The 20751-nt window shown below is 34.3% G+C and overlaps 2 protein-coding genes across 2 annotated transcripts; both read right to left on the bottom strand.

The window, feature by feature from the left end:
- Nucleotides 1-655: 655 nt before the first annotated feature.
- Nucleotides 656-6715, bottom strand: LOC113072371 (guanylin-like). The gene is made up of 3 exons (XM_026245394.1): nt 6592-6715; nt 2949-3135; nt 656-1055 (listed from the first exon to the last, which is right to left on the bottom strand). Exons 1-3 carry the CDS (start codon nt 6658-6660, stop codon nt 991-993), a joined length of 321 nt encoding a protein of 106 aa, XP_026101179.1. The 5' UTR covers nt 6661-6715; the 3' UTR covers nt 656-990.
- Nucleotides 6716-9083: 2368 nt separating this feature from the next.
- On the bottom strand, nt 9084-10227 carry LOC113072370 (guanylin-like). Its single transcript, XM_026245393.1, has 3 exons — nt 10068-10227; nt 9560-9746; nt 9084-9450 (listed from the first exon to the last, which is right to left on the bottom strand). The coding sequence occupies exons 1-3, from the start codon at nt 10137-10139 to the stop codon at nt 9392-9394; spliced, it is 318 nt and encodes a 105-aa protein (XP_026101178.1). The 5' UTR covers nt 10140-10227; the 3' UTR covers nt 9084-9391.
- Nucleotides 10228-20751: the final 10524 nt, after the last annotated feature.

Raw genomic sequence — 20751 nt, 5'->3', positions numbered from 1 at the left:
ATGTGTTTATCACCTACAGCTTGTCGTCGTTTTAAACACCGCTTCACACAAGAGAAACACCAAACACCTGCGTCGAATATCCACAGTGCTGGACATCAATGAAAGACCAAAACATTGTTTGAGGCAGTGCTGTCCTCTAGTGGAAGAAAAAGTTAAATGCATTGGGTGCAGCTTATTATTGTTGTCATGATTATACATTTGACAAATTATTATATTTTATTATTGTTATAATCATTGTTGAAATAAATATATTCAAAGTTTAATAGTCAGTATTTTTATTCAAACCTTTAATTAACTTATTGTTAACAGCTGTGATTTTTTTTATTTATTTAAATTTTTTATACAACGCAGATAAAATTATAGACACTTGGTTTTGAAAGACATACTGTATTAGATAAAATATGCTAACTAGGCTATGATATACTATAAATGAATAATTATTCCACTTAATCCAGAATACTTTCCAGAAAGTTGTCCCCTTCGTAGGGCTGTAGCTAGTGGGAATCATTCTAAGGTCCAGGATTTTTATTTTAGTTAAGTTTATATTTTACAAATCATCCAAAAAAAAAAAAAAAAGTTAAAGTATGAGTAAAAACCAAACTATAACAAAAATATGTAAACATATGTATAATTCTTAATTATTTGTCCCTGGACAATATATAGTCAGGAGGAGGCCCAAAATACTATAGCTACAACCCAGCTAGATTTTGCATTCTGAATATATAGAAATGTGCCATTTTCAAAGGTTTATGTAATATAAAATGTGTTTAGATTCACTAGGTGGCAGTGTCTCCATTCAAAACCAAAAAATCATTCTGTACTATGTGACCCAAACATTTTATGAAACACACTTAAATACATACATATTTTTGAAATTAAATGAGTAATATGTGTTTTACCCTGTTATATTTTACTGGCTGTTCTGTAGATAGATGCACGTATGATGGCAGTGATGTATATGAACGCTGTGATGCTGGGAGTGTGTCCGCTCTAACAGCCGGTGCAGGCCACATTGGCGCAGATCTCACAGGGGTCTACAGGACTGATGATTTTCACTGTTGACAGAGCATTAAAAAGGTCAGTCTTTAATGTCTAATGACCCTGTATTATGTTTGCTTATAATCACGCAGCTTATCCAATCTGAAAACTTCTGGGGTGTTCTCACATTCAGCTAATAAAACAGACTTTGTTTATAAGATGGCAATAAAAGATATGGCCCATTACAGAGAAGGGCCATGTTTACAAAGAGAGATCTCTATCTGCCTCGCTAAAGTACAGTTTTACTGCTTAGAGGTTGCTCTTTTAAAGCTATTGACACGTAATGGAGTTATATTTCATTTAAATATCAACTTGACACTTGTTTCTACTTAGGAGACATTAAAGACACAAAAGAAACAATTTACCACCACACAGTAAGATTATAGAGCTAGCATGATTAAAAAATAGCCCAAATGATTTGATTATGAAGCTATTTGATGAGAAATGTTTGAGTTCATTTTGACATCACTGACTTTTAATCTACACTATACTATTTAAAATGTTGGGGCCATTAAGTTTTTTTTAATTATGATTATTTTTTGTATAAATTTTATTCAGCTAGGATGCATTCAATTGATCAAAAAGTCATTTATAATGCTACAAAAATACTATTTAAAATAAATGATTTTCTATTCATCAATGGATTTGGAAAAAAGACACTGAAGATGAATGATGCCGAAAATTCAGCTTTGCCAGGAATGAATTACATTTTTAAAAAATCATCAAAATAGAATTTTTTTTCACTTGTAATAATATTTTATAATATGAATGTTTTAGTGTATTTTTTTAAACTAAATGATCACTAGTATGAATTACAAAAGCACAGTTGGACGAGGAAATGCATGATGCATCAAGACTAGAGAAATATTATCAGCCGTCAGTTTTTTTGATCAGGCCCACTGCCAGAGCCGTCATGGCAGCTGCAGTATCACAGTTAAGGTGATTACACCCCTCCGCTGCTGTCTGTCACCGGTGGAGAAGGGAAATGAGTGCCTGGGAGACTGACGGGAAAATAAGGCTGCCCTTTAATGCAGCCTTATGTCACAGCCGGGAAAAAAATGGCAATACAACTGTGTTCGGTTTAAAAGATTTGTGTGTGTTCATCATACACGCCTTTGACAAATCGTGTTAACTGTTTCAATGACCAGAGGAACACACTTCTATTCTTTCACTACCACACGTTTTAATGCTGTCCTTCTGAAAGACAAAAACAAGCATTCTAGTGTTTGTTTCAAAGCGATGACTCATCTGAACGCCTCTGATTGGCCACTGCGTTCATAAACAGAATCGTTCGTGTGATTGTTTTTCATGGCCAGCACTGTAAAAAGAACTATTTTAAAATAATTCTATTTTGAAATGTAATTTACTCCTGTGAAGGCAACACTGACTTTTCAGCATAATTATTTATGGTCTTCAGTGTTGCATGATCCTTCAAAAATGCTGCTCAAGATATATTTCTTATTATTATCCATAAGTGTGGCTTACAATTTTTTTAGAAACTGTGATGCATTTTTTTTTCAGGATTCTTTGACAAACACAGTTAAAAACTGCATTTATACAAAAAAAATAAAATAAAATAATTTATATATATATATATATATATATATATATATATATATATATCTATATATATATATATATATATATATATATATATATATATATATATATATCTATATAGATATATATATCTATATATCTATATAGATATATATATATATATATATATATATATATATATATATATATATATATATATATATATATATATATATATATATATATATAGAAACAGTTCTTTACTGTCACATTTGATCAATTTAATGCACCACTGTTGAACAGAACAATACAATAGATGTATTCAAGATCTCAATTGTCTATATTTATCAATGCTTTTAGAGCACACCAACCCAGACGCTGGAAGACTTCTTCAGCATCATCTTTTCTGCACATCACTCTGAACTCTCCTGGCAGGTCAGGGTCGGCACACAGGGATGCTGCACCGCCGTAGGTCTGTCGCGGGTTTGTACTCATGTCAGTCTCCATAAGATTTTTCAGGGTCTTCACTGCCTCCAGGGAGAAACTGTACCCACTGTCCTATAAAACAGACATGCAATAAGAAGCTAAGATGTGAATTATTACTCCACACTGCAAAGGCATTTTTTCCCCACATAGGTCTGCATAAACCAGTCATAAAAGAGGAGACTTTTTAAACTGAAAGATATCTAGTTACAGACCACCTAAGATGATAGCCAGGGTCTCTTTTAAAGGGAGGTACTGAGAGTGAAGAGCATTAGCCACCATTTACATTGATTGATATTGAAAGACTGAATCTGAATTATACACTGAATAAAATCCAGCCATTCATAAATAGTTAAAAAGTTCAAGTTCAAGTTCAACTGATATCCACAAAAAAATCTTCCAAATGTATGCTGAACATTGAAAAAATAATACTGATTTGGTCATAGTCAGCTTAATTATATGCTAAGATAAATATTATAAATCTTTCAAGAATGTATCTTGGTCTTTCCCAACCAAAACCTAAAGAAGGGAAAAATAAATTATATTTCACTTAAAGAAAATGAAGCATATTTTAGGAATATTCAGTTTTACTCATGGCAATTAAGCACATTAAATTAATTTATGATATACAGTATATATATATATATATATATATATATATATATATATATATATATATATATATATATATATATATATATATATGTATGTTTGTATATATAGCAATTCTCAACATTCACAGTTATTCTCATTACTATAAAATAAGTATATTATATGTATGTATTTACAATAAAATATAAGCCTGTATTACAATGACTTTTGTTTAGATCAGCATAAATTATTTAATTAGTATGTAAATTATCTGAAAGATTTAAAAGGGTTGTGAGTATTTAAAATATTGCAGTGTTACAATGATGAGCATAACCACTGAGAATATCAGGGAATTATTATAAATACACACAAGAAAAAAAAATTCTGGAAACACTGTGGTAATGAGAATTGGTGGTGTATTAAAAAGTTAATAATAATAAAATTCGGTCATATTTTATTTTGGGAACTGTTCTCACTATTAAGTAACTATTAACTTTTGCCTCAACAAATTCCTAATTTGCTGCTTATTAATAGTTAGAAAGGTAGTTGTTCATTGTAGGTATGGGGTAGAATTAAGGGATCTAACATATGCAGAATAAAGCATTATGTGTGTATGGGTAAAATTCAATTAATAAATTACATCTATATTTACTTTGTACAGTTGCAATCAAAATTATTCAACCCCCTTGACCTGCAAGACATTTTGCTGCGGAGAACAACATTTTATGAAATCAATTCAATAAAGGCATCAGTAAAGTATTAGAGAAAGTTTGTTAATACACTTTTGAGTGTTTCTGAGAATGGAGCACTGATGAATCATGATGAAATTCAAATTGGCTCTAAACATTCATGTTCAAAATTATTCAACCCCCTTTGTGCAGAATCTTATATTCTTTAAAATCACCAATAAACGCTGTCTGTAAGTGTTTAGAAGCTTCTATCACCAATCTACTACAGTCTTGGCCCATTCCACACCTGAAAAAGTTTCCAGATCACTGATAATCTTTGGTTTTCACATTTTCTTGAAATTCAACCAGATATTTGCAATGAGAATTAAGCCTGGAGACTGAACAGGTCACTCAAGTACATTCTATGACTGAACCCTGAACCAAGCAGTAGTAGATTTGGATGGTGCACTTTGGGATGACTGTCCTGCAGGAAAGTCCATTGATCATCAGCTTCAGTCTTTGCACCAAAGGCATCACAATTCTTGTCAAAATGGCCTGATACTTCAAAGAATCCATGATGTCCTTCATACAGTCATGATTTCCACTTCCTGCTACAATAAAGCAACCCCATAACAGGACTGATCCACCACCAAGTTTGACGATGGAGATGGTGTTCTTCTGCTTATGAGCAGATGTACAGCTGATCCATGGGTCCAAAAAGTTCCAGTTTGGTCATATTACCCCATAAAACATTCTTCCAGAGCTCCACAGGTCTACACAAATGAATTTTATCAAGTTCAAGTTGTCCTTTTGTTCTTCTTGATCAAGAGTGGTATTCTACAAGATGTCTCAACATGAAGGCAATACTTGTCTAGTGATCTTCTTAAACACTGAACTGAAATGATTTCTTCCTTTCATTGGGTCATCTTGCAAGTCTTTGGCCGTACATTGCAGGTTTTTCTCAGTTGCTCTGATTAAACATTTTATGATATTGTGCTTTTTCTTCAACACCCTCAAAGCTTTCTTGTAAAACACACTTTAAGCTAAGAAATAAGGTTGAGAGCTGTGTCTCTAGGAACTTTCAATGTCTTGGAAATCTTCATATAGCCTTAGACTTTCTAAAGTAATACAATATTTATTCTCTTTAGCATTTTTGCTACTCAACTTCAACACATGCATGGGCTAACTGTATGTGTAAACGCTCAAGCTAATTCTGTTTTTAATAGAGTTTCTAAAGGCTTAATTGTGTTTTGAGACTGTTTTATTCCCCACCATGCAAATAAGTGATTAAAAAACAGTAATGTTGAATAGGGGTTGAATAATTATGACATTGCAGTATTATTAAAAAAATATTATAACTCACTAAATATTACATTATATATTGACAATATCATTTTTTTATATGCCAGTGAACTGTTATAGATGCAATTTTAATTTTATCCTGGATCTTCAGAAAAGCTTGTATTAGTAAAGTACTGCAGTTTCTGAGGGGTTGAGTAATTTTGATTGCAACTGTATATTAACTGAAATATTGCTTTGATATTGTGAAGCGCAATATGAGTGTTCATGTGTGAGATCTCTGAGGCCTGCTTCTGTCTGAATATGAGGAGATTTCACGATTACCTGCTTGTTCTCATATGCTTAGGCAAAACAGGATACCATCTTGAATCTCTTACAAGAATAAATATTTAAAAGACTCTGAATGTGTTCTTGATTTAAGAAGAAAAATTCTACAACATGTGCTTCATAAGTACTAATAAAGAGCCAATAAGCTAGAACAATGCATGCTAATAAACAACTTATAGTGAGAACTGGTCCCTAACCTAAAGTGTTACTATACTTTCCAATCATAATTGTCTAAAAAAGTAATTTTCTTAATGGAAAATATAATTTTGTAATATTTTTGTCAGATTCTCCTTTTCACAGACAATGCGAATCGTATAAAGGATATGACCGTGTGAAATCTGAAAAAGACATTTTAAATAAATCTCCGATTATTGGAGTATGTTTTACAAGAAAATATTATTTCAGTTTTTCTGATGAAAAAATGTAATAACAGTAGTAGTATTTGAAATTTTAAAATTGCCCTAATGTTATCTGTTAAATATTTACATTATAAATGAAGGTTCACTATATACTCCCACAAGTTGCCTATATTAATCAAATACAGAAACGCTTTGAGATTGCAGTATCTTTCCCCAAACAAATTCCCAATTCAATCCAGCCTCACAAAGTGAGAGCGGTTTGTGAGAATGGGCCAGTTCTGACTTACCGTAACCTGCACACATTGTAAGATTTGGAAGAAGTGGGTCAGGAGGAGGACGAATATCAGAGCTCTCATTTTCAGCCTCAGATGGACAAGTTCAGAAGAGTGGCTCCACGTGGAGAGAGATTCCATTAAGTGAATTCAGATGCACATCAGGTCAAGCTATATAAAGTGTGATTATTGAGTTACTAAGTAACCTATTAAGACCTGGTGGTCGAATACAGCCCGTCGTTTACATTTTGACCTCCTCCTTGATAACAAAAGAGGATGTATGTGTTTTCTCTATATGAATCATACGCAGGCCTGTCAGTAAGTGACAAACAGTGGGCCAGGTAATCTCATAAATCCATCCGCTACGAGCACATACAGGACATAGATGTCAGCTGGCCGGCTTGCAAACTGCGATTAGAAATTAGATTGTACACAAGGTCGTTTCTCTATAAATTGCAGAGCTGTCAGGGTTTAATAGTAGGGCTTGTGCAAATTGATATCAGTTCGGAAGCAAGTCTGAATCAGTGACCTGATATTTTTATCAAAAAATAAAAACGGAACATGTTTGTGCTTTGAAAAATGAGAGACTCGGGCAATGCAATTTATTTTTTAAAAGTCAAACTTATTTTAAATTAATGCGGCGTTATTACAATGCGGAAGACACTGGGGTGTCACACTCAATTCTTGTGTAGTGTAGATGTGTAGATGCAACCTTAATTAAACACAGCTGATACAACTAATCAAGTCCTTCATGCTTATTTGAAAACTACAAGGTATGTGTCTTGGAGCAGGGTTTGGACAAAACTCTGGTGGGTTCTGGCCCTCCAGGACACCCATGTTCTAAACTAAAATAAACGAATTAATCAAGTTGCATCCCAAATGATGCACTATACACTATACACTTATACACAATATACTTTTTTGCTTAATTAAGTGAATAATCCAGATATTTAAAGTGCAATTTTTCTTTTTTGGAATTTTCAATGTGAACACTACTTGCACTATTTATAATACAAAAGTGCATTTAATAGTATGCAAATGAGGACGCACCGAAAGAGAAACCATGGAAAAGTACTACAGAGGAATGGAAAAACATGTCCTGTGTGAATGACCTCCACACGGCCTCTTCCATGGCAACATATAGTTTACTCGCCAAAACTGAACAAAATGTAAGCTGAACTACCAGTCAGTACTGCATGGTATGCACAAAGTACATTTAAGCATTTAAGACAATAAAGACTTACGATTAAAATAATAGATTATAATAAAGTATTGTTTGAGAAATGAGCTGGTGTGATCTCATAATGCATTGCGATAAAACACAATGCATAATCCTAATAAAACTGGGCTGTGACACAACAGGATACTGTACTTGCGTCAGTCCACTGATCTATTGCAGCTGTGCAATATATTACTAAATACAAAAAGATGGGATGATTTGCATAATAAATGCATTCAAAATTTGCATTCAGTGCATGAATAAATGACATTGTATTAAAATATATTTAAAACTGATATATATATTACTGTAGTTTGTTTTTCAAATAAATGCAGCCTTGCTGAGCATAAGAGACTTTGACAACATTTCAAAAACCCAAACATATAAGATGCAAGATGCTTAGGATAACACTCGTATGTCTTCTCCTTTTGAAGATTTCAATACTGTCACCTAAAATTCAGAAAGAACTATTTATTCAAGGCTGGTTGGCCTCCCTAATGACCAAAACCTTCAAAGTGAAAGAAAAGGTGTACTCTCTTTCATTCTGTTGTTCACCATTTCACCGAAGCTTTCAAAACAAGTAAATTACAGATCCATCAGCAGCCTGCTTCTATTTTCTAGAGCTTACAAGCAAACACGGAGTGGCACGCAAAAAGAACATTGTACCTAATAAATTTTTACTCAAAGCACAAGGCAGCAATCAAGGTGGCTGTTTTATGTACAAATGTTGTGCTCCATAAAGGTTTGCATTCTCATCTGGACAACGGCTGATCAGGAATGTGTTATGTTGGGTTGATGTACTGATGTGCTGTCTATATGCAATCAGCAGAACGGTTTCACCATACACACACACACTGTTCAAACTCACACAAAAACACACATTCATGCCTGAAAGATTCCATTTTGAGTAGGTAATGAGAAAAATGTATATTTAAATGAGCAGTCAAGCAGTTTCCTGAAGACATATATCAGTAAATATAGTCTTCCCATTTAATATTCCTGTCACTCAACATTCAATAAATCTTTTATGAGCAACAGCCCACTGAACCTCATCAAGAACTCCATGGGTATGTTGCTTTCAAATTGACTGAATATAAACATGAGGTAGTCTGCTTCCCCTATGCCAATCAAAAAGAATGACATGAAATGGTTTGCACTCATGCATCTTGACATCTTCATTCATTACAAATGAACTAATTGCCTAGTTTCGGCTGTAAAATTGTATAACATTTTTGCAACGTCAATCAATTTCTTTGAACAATAAATATAATACATGATGCACAGGAAACAGATTTTCGGCTTTTTTTATTCTTTTTTATTGAACACTGAGGCATTGCCACACATAAAGGAGTATAAAACAGAGAAACAGTCAAATAAAAAAGACACTTCTTTCTTAAATAAATGAAATATGTGCTGTAACAAAACATGGGAAAGAAAAGAAGGGAATTAAATTTAAGTAACAGTTCATAAACCGTGTTCTGCCATTCAGGCAACATTCGCAATGTTCAATTGTTAGAACTTATGGCAGAAGATGAAAGTACGCGGATTTTATGAAGTGAAGGTGATGATAATCAAGCGAGGGGATGATGGAAGGAATTAGCAACCGGTACAGGCCGCAAAAGCACATATTTCACAGACGTCCACAGGCACAGATGCTGAAACAGACATAACAGGATCTCAGGTTAGACATTAAAATGTTATTTATTTACAGTACATTGTGTACGATTATTGAGCATGGTTTTAAAAGTAAACCAGGGCTATTACCTAGCCTAGCGAAGGACATTGTTGCTCCTCTCTTCATGCACAGAGGCACAAACTCCTGAGGCAGCGTGGGATTGGAACATACAGAAAAGTAACTCGTCTTGGTCAACCGAGGGTTTTGTGTTTGTGGTTGGCCGATTAATTGCTGGAGAACCTTCACCGAGTCCAGTGAAAAAGAAAAATCGCCTTCCTGCAGGAGGGAAATCGTAGAAATAAACGGATGAGTCTGAATGCAATGATCGAACTATGCCTCAGCATTGACCGTTGACTTAAACTTAATAACCTTTGGCTGAATGATTCTTTATAAATAGCTCAAACGACTCATACATTTATTGAATACACATTTGAGCTACAAATGCAACAATATACAGGTTTCAGAATGAAGTCAGCTGCAAATTGGTGCAATTCTAAGGAGATTACGTCCATAAGTCATGGAATAGAGTATTCATAAGGTTCATTTAAATTAGTAAGAGTTTTTTTTTTTTTTTTTACAATAAAAGCTTGAACTTACCTGGACTTGCACAGCCTCAGAGACCAGGCAAAGAGCCACGATGAGGAAAGCGACAGACAAAATGGTTTTCATGCTGGCTGCTTCTTCTCGAGAAGTGTTTAGTTATAAAATGTTTTTCGGTTGTTGTCAATGCAATCTCTGCCTTTCTCCTCTTTCCTTCTCCTCTTATATAGGAAAGGGTCAGACCACCAGCCTATCAGATCCGGCCATTGTTTCTTTGCTGTTAATGAATAAAGAGGATAAATTTTACAATGTCGTAAAACAGAATTCATAAATCCTACGTGACCTCGTCTGTAGTTGTGACATGCACTTTTATGGATCTTTTAGTTAGGTTTGCCTTGTGGCCTGTTCTTCATTCTCTAGTTTGGGTTAATTAATAACCACCCAATGAGCACACACACAGGCTATGACTACATGTTTAGTCATTGTCTGCAGTACATGTTCTGCAAATATTACACTAATGATCTAATATACCATGCTGTACGAAACATACATTCCTCTGTGGATCTTTGAAAACTGACTTTCTCGGGACCCTAAGTGAGTGATATATAACTATGTAAAAATATACAAATGTAAAGAATATCATAAGATTGCCTATTGCAAACATTTAGTCTAGGTCACTGGTTCACATCTAGTGGGTCACTGCACAAAACGTTCTGAAAAGGTCATGCAGGACAGCAAAGAAATAATAAAATGTAACTAAATATACACTCATGCATATTAATCTAATGGCAGTGTATTTTGGTGCAAATATGTCAGTTGTCAACACGGTTAAGGCTTCATGCTTAAAGAAATACAATATTTTGCTCAGCTCTTTTGAATTTTTTATTTATCAAAGAACCCTGAAAAAAAAAGTATCACAGTTGACACAAAAGTACTGTTTTTAACATTATTAATTAGCAATATTAGCATATTAGAATGATCGGAAGGATCATGTGACACTGAAAACTGAAATATCAATAACAGAAATAAATTACAGTAAATAAAAAATGTAATTGTAAAAATATTTCACATTATTGCTGTTTTTATTGTATTTCAATTAAATGCATGCAACCCTGGTGAGCATAAGAGGCATGTTTTAGTAACTCTAGTGTAATTTGTGCTGTTTTGGGTCACCACATGTTCAGTTTTAAGTTTGGGCCTTGCCACAAAACTAGTTAAGGCCCACCAGGGAAGTACAACAAAGTGGATCTGATTCTTCAACATTACTATGGAAGCATATTCATGTCGCACGTTCCCTGGATATTGTTTAAGAACTAAAAAAAGATTAAACTTCACTGTTCAGTTATCAGTTACAAATCACTATTATGCAATCAAAATCAATATGCTAAATGGGCAGTGTATGAAAGTTCATATTAAACCATTATCAATAATTATCATTAAATTGCTTATTTTTTTTAGATATGTATTAGTATAAAGATACTCTGTTCAGTTATCCGTGCTGACAAAATGAACATTAAGACTGATGTCTGTCAGGTTCTGATAAAGCCCTTAATCATTAATCAGAAAGTTTCTTCTTTAAAGTTCCACACAATAATCTGTTCAATCCACTCAAACCTTCAGTTCAGCTAAATGAAATGTTTAGATCTGTTTAAATCTGTTTTTTTTTTTTCAATATGTGTATAATTCTAATAATTACCAGGTTAAAAGCTTTAGTTTGATACTGTGATGGTGCCCGCACCTGATGACATCATTTAACTTCAGCATTGCAACTCCTTATCGACCAAGCCTCTTCTTTCCTTTGTCAATATACGTGATTGTTCGCACTACGGACATTCATAAACACATGTTCAGCTTCCAACACAACCCACATATCTCACACTTATCAAGTGCATGTGGACGTCAGGCAGAACCCAACGCTCCTGTTTGTACATAGGAAGCTTCCCATGCTTTAATATGCCATTGCTTATCATGGCTCAAAGACAATGATCATTATGTATTGTGTTTACTTAATATTGTCAATAATCTCCTCCCTGTGAAGGCGCGTTCTGTTTTAAAACCGCTTTATGATTTAATGGCCCTAATTACACCGTAACTGCTTTGACCTTTGCATCAGACACTCCAAGAGCTGTGAGAACGAATTCAGGACAGTGGAAAATGTCTAAAATATATTGTAAGTCCCTTTGCATGAACATAAAAATAAAGTAGATAGAAAATATCAAACTTTAATTAATACTGAAACAGTTCATTGTGTTTTATAAAGCCTGTACCAATAAAAATGGTTTAGATGTTCAATATAAAATGATTACAAATATTAAAAATGATCGAATACATTTTTTTAATAGTTGCATTTTCTTAATTCATTGCCTTATATTGAATATTTTTCTGTTTGTTCATTTGATCAACAGAAGAGTGGAGAGGGGAGTAAATGGGTTTGGGTAATGACAGGCCAGATCTGAACCTGAATTATTAGTCAGTGAAAGCTTGCATTCATGAGAGCACATCATTTGTGTCTAAATCAAATATAATTCACCGAAAACTAGGTTTTATAAGACACCGCTTATGAAGAGAACATCTTTCATTTTTTTATTTCCTTGTGCTCCTGCTCCAGCATATTGTGTATTACAAGCATCGTCCTTTGCAATTCTAAACGTTTTGATGCAGGCCAATGTTAAACAACTGCAGATGGTCCATATTTATTTGAGATGACGCATGAAAGGAAAGAGCATGTCAGATGAGAGAATATTTACAATGATTTTTCAGTGAAGTAAATTTTTGATCTGATTTTTTTTTTTTCAAACAAATGTAATGCCCCTCGGAGAGCGGAAGTCTAAATCAGGACTAAAAAACCTGTCCATAGCTAAACCTGTCTCACCTGTGTTCATAATGATAGGACTTCAAGCCAGTCATATCGAGCAGATATTGTGCCAAATGTGCCAAAAGTACCTCTGTGTGGATGACGTGAATGACAGCTCACATGAACATTGAGTAAATCGATCTATCGCTCTCTCTCTCTCTATATATACTTTGTTCTTTAAAGATAAAATCGTAATCATATACTTTTATATTTCAGTAATATATTTATTTAATTTCACAGTACTTGATTAAAGTACAAATTTCTAATGTAATTATGCATTAAAAATAAATTAAGCATGGTAAAGAGGTACAATTAACCCAGAACTTTACCCCTGACATTTATTGTCACAATATCTAAGGGGTCCAAATAGATAATGGGGCCAGTTGTAGGTAACAGGCTAAAATGGAGATTGTATAAGCAGAAAAAATGAATGAACGAACGAACGAACGAACGAATAAATAAATAAATAAAATAATTAGAACAACTACTGTTGAAAACTGTTGTTGTTTTTCTGAGCCCTCAGCATGAATACATTTTGCAGTCACTTATCTTTTGCTCACTTCTTGAACTCGTTAACTATTTGCTGTGTACTAACATTAGGAGCTCACATTTTACTTATGTTTTGTGACTGTCTCCTCTGATGGAAAAAAACTCAAAAACGTCTTTTTTTTTCTACTGCCTGATAATCAGATCAACACAGTCACAGAGCTTGTGAAATCTTTCACCTATCAGTGACATGGACCGGAGACAGCTGCCCCCGGATGGTGACTCACGTCATGGTCTAATAATTGAACTCTTGTCTTCTTGAGCTTTGTATCCGAAAGGGAAACACAGAACTTCAATTAATGTATTTGTCTGATTGAAAAGGAAGTCAATGCTGCTTGGAAAACAAAGCTGAAAATGCAAGGAAATTAATGAGGATGTATACAGTTTCATTTTTATATTCCACTTCAGCTAAAACTTGCACTGGGATTCATTTACAACAAATACATAGAAACAAACCAAACTCTCATGCTACCATAATCATTTTAATGTAAGAATATGCACAAGGCTTATCCTTGACATTATGTTAATGTGTAAAACTGATATGGCACCTAAACTTGTTGACAGTTTTTATAGGATATTCATATTTTTTTTCCTGGTTCAAATAGCTGGTCTGTAATCAACCATAAACAACATTAAAAGCTAAGCAATTTTGCGCTACATTGTGGTTGAGGCGAAAATGTATTAACATAGTAATTTGAAACGTGAGAGATATTATATCAGTTAAATGAATGTCAGCCGACTGATTTGCACTTGCATTGTTTTGTTTTAGCTCAAGAAGGAAAAAACTATTTTTTATGCTAATTATGCAGCTGTATTTATAAATTAAGGCATAATTTCAGGATTTTCAGGACTAATATTGCAGCCACATTTCTGTATAATTCAAAACTGTAATCATGCCCATGTTGGCCGTGATTGCAAAGCTAATTCATTCATAAACCTGTCCAAAAAGTATGTTTTTGTTTTTTTTTATGGATAAATGTCAAGATTTAAAATATTTGAAATACATCTATAAAATAATTTAAGGAAAAGGCTGATTTTACTGCATAAACAAAAGACTCTCAATCAAGACTTATGGTGTAAAATGTTCTCTCACGCCATGTGTGTGTTTTACAAGCACAGATGTACGTCATGAGATTTAAAAGTAATCTAAATTATGTAAGACACTAATATGTTACAGGATCTTTGTAGACAGTCTAGTTGATAAATAGCTGATTCTATAAATATGGGAGATCTTTAATGACCTCACGCTGTTGTCAAACTAGAACTGTAAAGAAAATACTCATCTGTCCGTGGGGTTACAGTAGATCACATTAATCATATATATATATATATATATATATATATATATATATATATATATATATATATATATATATATATATATATATATATATATATATATATATATATATATATAATTATGATTAACAGTGGGAACCCCAAAACAGATTTGTATCTGTAAACCTCTTGCAATAGAGACTAAAATGTCTGTGACCTATTTATTTTTTAATATACCCTATATTTTCCATATTCTTAAATCTCACACACATTAACGAAACTGCTTGTGTTTATATGGTCATCCTTTTGTTCTTTTATAAACCTGCATAATCTTTATCTGTGAGACATTAACTCTTTTGGGCCAGAGGTTTACAATAGTTGAACATTTCTGTTACAGCGCTTACATTATCTCTCACTATATTGAGTGCCTCATGAAGTGGAGTCATTGATTTAGCATGGTAAAGGATAAGACATTTAATAAGACAATATATTTGATTGGATAAGACCATGAAGAAAATGTATTTTTCTAATTTAATTTATTTTTTTATTTCATTATAAAAATTTATGAAGAGTTTGTTCCAAAATGGTTCCAAAATGCAATAAATGACATAAAAATAAAAAAAAAGAATCAGAATGATAATGTTTAGTTTTATGCGAAATGCGATATTCGCAGACAAGGGCTGCACGATAAATCGCATGTGATTGTCATGCGCATCTCCTCAGTAAAGCCGGTTCTGTGATACCGGTAAATCTCCATCACGTGCATTCAGACGGAAATTATTCAGATGCATTACACAGAGCAGTAGATCACAGACAAGCTACGCTATATCGCATTCATTAGATGAATCACATTCGATTATGAACGTGATATCGCGTAGCTTGTCAGTGTTAGTGTTTTTATTAATGCCATTTGTGTTTTTTTTTAATACAGCACATAGCACTAGTCAACTAAATAAATGTGACATGGCAAAGATGAAAGGAAGTTGAATGTAAGGGAAATGTCATTTTGGTATTTTTTGTGGTCTAATGTGATATTGTTAATGTTCTTGTACATGATTCAATTTTATTTTATTGCTGTAATTAATATATACCACTAATAAGATGACCTGTTGAATTCATTTTGGAAGCGATGACTGATTAATGTAGTCCAGTGCCCGAATATAAGATCACTATTGAGCAAGTTCAGAGGCTGTCATATGTGGATCAACTTACTATGTTGTGTTCAAATTGATTCAATGGATTTATAGCATTTTGAGAAAAAAAAAGTGTCATGGATTTATTGCATTTTGGGGAAAAACGTAAATAAAAATGTAAAATAAATCTTTGAAGATTAAAACCTGGATTAGATTTTTTTATGTTATTACAGTATAACCTAAAGATGCTATGTGAAGGTTTGAAACAGAAAACAGTGGTTTTCATTTTGCCACTTTCTTGGTAAAGAAAACACATTTTTACTCAAATTAATCCAAATGGATTTATTGCATTTTGGAACCGAACATTTTTATATAATCTGCACCGTTCGAGTGAAAGCTTTTATTGAAAAAATAAAATAAGAGAAATTTAAGTTAATTTTTTTATCCAAAGCGACTTACAATTGCTACATATATGTCAGAGGTCGCAACTAGGGGTTAAGTGTCTTGTTGTAACCTTTGATCAGGCTGCAGTCCACCAGAGGGAGCCTTCACCTGAATATTGAACTCTGCCACTTCCTGTTCCTGCCACATCAGTTCCTCTCTTGTCATTTCCTGTCACCCTGTATTTAAGTCATTTGTTTGTACTGCTACTTTGCGAAGTATTGCCAGTTCACTGCCTTACTAAGCGTTCTTTCATTGTTCCATTGTTGATACTTGTTATGACTTTTGCTCTTTTGGATTACTGTTTTGGATTTGTCTGCCAGTGGATTGTTTTGCCTGTGTTTTGACACAAGCCTGTGACCTGACCATGAGTGTCTATTGTTTGGATTTTATGCTCATATCCTATAATAAAGACCCGCTTATGGAATCCACTCAGCCTAAATCCTACACTTGCTCAGGCACACATTGGTGTCTCACAGTGGATTCAAACCCGGGTCTCTAACACCAAAGGCATGCGTCTTATCCACTGTGCCAACACCACCCCATTGATTTCTGTTTATTTGTTTATTTCCCATTTTCTTTAAAGAACTAGCTCACCCAAAAATGAAAGTTTGCTGAAACTTTCAGGACATTATTTGATGGATCACTTGTGGATTATTGTGATGTTTTTATCAGCTGTTTTTAGATTCTCATTCTGACAGCACCCATTCACTACAGAGCATCCACTGTTGAACAAATAATGCAATGCTAAATATCTCCAATCTGTTCTGATGAAGAAACAAACTCATCTACATCTTTAATACTGTGAGTAAACAATGGGGTGGGTGAACAATTCCTTTAATGACAGCACTAATCAAGCTGCATGAACTTGATAAGTACCTGATAATCATGATGACTACATTTCATTATAATGACCTTATTAGAATTCTTTCATTTAAAATGTTTCAACTTACTGTCTATTCCTAGGTTTAAATATTTCAGTGTGGTCACAGACTTTTGGATCCCTGCCTTGCACCATCATCAAATCCTTCTCTGGTCCTGCAGATGGATTCATTAGAAACTTAATGAACAGGATTCATTCTAACTTCCTCATTGAACATGTTGTGCCTCGAAACAGAAGTCCAAACTGATACGGAGTCATAAATGATTTGCAAACATGTTCCTTAAGTATGAACTGACTCAAAGTTTTGGATTTGGGATTGATCTCTGCTATGGCAACAGCAAGTCAATATAAAAGAACACAGTGCTTACTCATGGGTGACTTTGTTCCAACGATGATTTCATGGCAGGCCAAAGCAGACATGCACTCACAAAGGCCAAGCGTGACCAGGCAAGATTTTACCGGGATATGAGTAACAAGAGCATCCCAGTGTCACAGTTGGTTAATAGTTGCCAGGTGATGTCCGTGCTGTGAATATCTCAAGAATGAAGATGCTTGTGACTACTCTTATGATACTGTATTGTTTACCTGGGCAATTTAATTTACTTTATATAAGTTACAAGAGTGTGTACATTATAGTAATTCTTATCACAGTGAAGGAGTGTCATTGTTATGCTATGTAACCTTTTACTCCCTAGCGGTTAAACTTAACACTGCATGTGACTTGTAGAAGAGCACTGGTTGTGCTTCAGCTTTGCTCCCCTGAGCAGATGAATGTGGTGTACATGGAAATCTAAAAAACATGTCATTTGAGCAGGTGCCATTTCTTGTGCTGTTGTTGACCTTCTGGGAAATACTGAGGTATGATGTAACAATGACGTATGACGTAACAAATTTACATTAATTTAACGTTAATTCTTGCCACCTCTGAAAGGCCAAGCTAATGTTGATTCAGGTTTTATTACAGAGCTTATCGCTTTCCCTTTTTGCTTGTAGATGCTGCTCTGTTCATTTGTTGTTGTTGTTGTTTTTACAACCAGTGTTTCCCAGAGGTTTGACATTTTACATGGTCCATGGTCAATATTTCTCGCTCCTGACAACCTCCTCTCAGCTTCACACTACTTACACACCATACATGTGCCAGAGTAATCAGTGTCAGGACAAATTGGGTGTTATCTGGAAATTGGGTCTCCATCATAAAGGTCTAGTGACATGAAAATGTCACTTTATGAGGTTTTTTAACATTAATATGAGTTTCCCTAGCCTGTCAATGGTCCTCCAGTGGTTAGACGTTTCGATAGTTGTAAACCAAGCTCTGGGTGTCCTGTTCTGCCCTTGAGAAAATGAGACCTCAGACGACCGATCTGGAATCTTCCCCTTATATGTCGTCATAAGGGGAAAGGTTACCTCCCCTTTGTCTGCCTTGCCTGCCCAAACATTTACATATAATTCAGTCACAATGTCAGCACAGGCATTACAAACAGACATCACTGCCACAAACAGTGAGTAACAGTGTTCATTAACGCCAGATCCCTGATCAGTGATTTCTGATGTGTAGCTAATTATTCAAGTTCACACTGACTTTCTTTCTAAATCGTTTAATACTGTTTATGCATCAGTGAATAAGCCAGTGACTAAACAATCAGCGTCACATTCTTTCTCTTAGTAGCACAGCATGAAACAAATCTGTTATTTAAATGGTTATTAAAAGACAGAGAGTGATCAAAGAATGCCTTTATATCGTTTATAGCTGTCAATCACACATTGCGAGTATATCTGCACACTTGCCCAAACTGCCATTATAATGAATGACGCTGTTATGCTGAACGACGAAACTCTTACTGTATTCATGTGGATATTGTGTTTGCTGTTAGTTGTGGTGAAAGCATTTTTGTGAGAGAAGACGAAAACACTGCATTCACGCTATAAACAGACTGTCTACTCAACGCTCATCACTGCAGCCTTTCATGCGATGGGAAAAGATAAAAACAAATAATGCTATAATCAACACTTCCACGATTCGTTAATCTCGACAGCTGTAATAGTAAAAAAATAATAATAATAAAATAACTATTATTGTAATAGTATCTGAGTGTGGTGTAATACGCATTTCCAGTGCAAAGATGTCAGCCAATCACGACAGTTGGCGTTTACTCTGAATCTCACAGCAGACACACCCCTTCAAACAGATCATTCAAGTCAGAGAACTAAAATCAGGATATAAAAATGCCTTTTATTTCTAAATTTTAGATAGAAAAGATTGATTTTGCAGTGGATTAAATGTATCATTAAAGGAATCGACAACCTGTTTGCTAATCTTCAACATGTTTTACACTCAACACTTTCGTTAGGAACTATTATAAGATTTTACCTTGACAAAAATGTTAATGTGAACTGTCAAGTGGGGCATGGGAGGCACTTTGATTAATGATGTGAATCACCTGGAGCAGAGTGAATGAAAAGGTTGGATATAAGGAGCAGACAAGACTGGAGAAGCAGGCTTGCTTGACCTTTTTTTGTGAAGCCTGTGCAGGATGAATGAATTGTTGAAAAGAGGACTCTGTTGTCAGATAAATAATTTATTGAAATGAGTCGAAGGGGATGAATGTATGGTGCCCTGTTTGTGATCAGAGACTATGTTGGTGTGTATATGAGTGACATGGAACAGATCAACAGACATGGAATCAACGGACATCAATTCTGGATTTGGGGGGATCAGGGTTTTTTAAAAATTTTATTTTATTGTATTGAGGGGTTTTGTTTATGTGGGAGGAGGAGAAAATTGTGTTGAAGCTTGTGTAAAAAACTCGCAGCAGTGCACGTGTGATTTTTCACGTTTACCATGCCCTGTTATATTTGATGCACGTGTATCAGAGTGAAGTGATGCACTTCTGAGTAGAGTTTTATGAATTGCGAGTGGGGTTTTGTAGTTGTATTTCTAGAAAATATTTATGTTTTCTTTCTTTGGTTTTTAGGTTTTACCTGAAAATTAGACTTGAGTTGTAATGACTATTATGTGTCCAAATTCCTTATGTTGACACAATGCATTTGAATAAATGTATTATATTGTATCAGTGCTTGAAGTGAAAAAAAGAAGTGCCCCCCTCAAACATAAATACATTTCCATAATTCCCAATGTATGAACTGTATATAATGCTAAAAGAAAGAAAGAAAACAGTTTGGAGCATTTTTAATATAAGCACCAGTTAAGCTGCTATACAGTACAACTGTGAGACGACAAAAGATCACTAAACCTGCTGATACGTGCTACCATACGGATCCATTCAGAATAACTAAACCACTGACCAGCGCATAATCTGCCAGCCAGGATTCATTATACAAAACCCAGACACTGATGCATTGACTCAGCACCGGCAACATGTCAGAAGTGCTGGTACGCATGAAAAATGGCAGTACGCTAAAGACTAATATATGGAAGTGCCGGTAATGCATACCGGTGCGTATCGCCCCACTTCAAGAACTTAGTAATGAAAATAAAATATGTTCTTTCTATGGCTTCCGAGTTTCAATAAATAAACTTGAAATGTGACTTGTAACAGCTGCGTATGATGATGATATAACACTTTTTAAAAAATAAAAATGTATTCT

The sequence above is a fragment of the Carassius auratus genome, unplaced genomic scaffold (genome assembly GCF_003368295.1).
Source record: "Carassius auratus strain Wakin unplaced genomic scaffold, ASM336829v1 scaf_tig00009052, whole genome shotgun sequence".
Classification (NCBI taxonomy): domain Eukaryota; kingdom Metazoa; phylum Chordata; class Actinopteri; order Cypriniformes; family Cyprinidae; genus Carassius; species Carassius auratus.
Note: the sequence above shows the minus strand (reverse complement) of the source record. Positions and strands in the feature narration are given on the sequence as shown.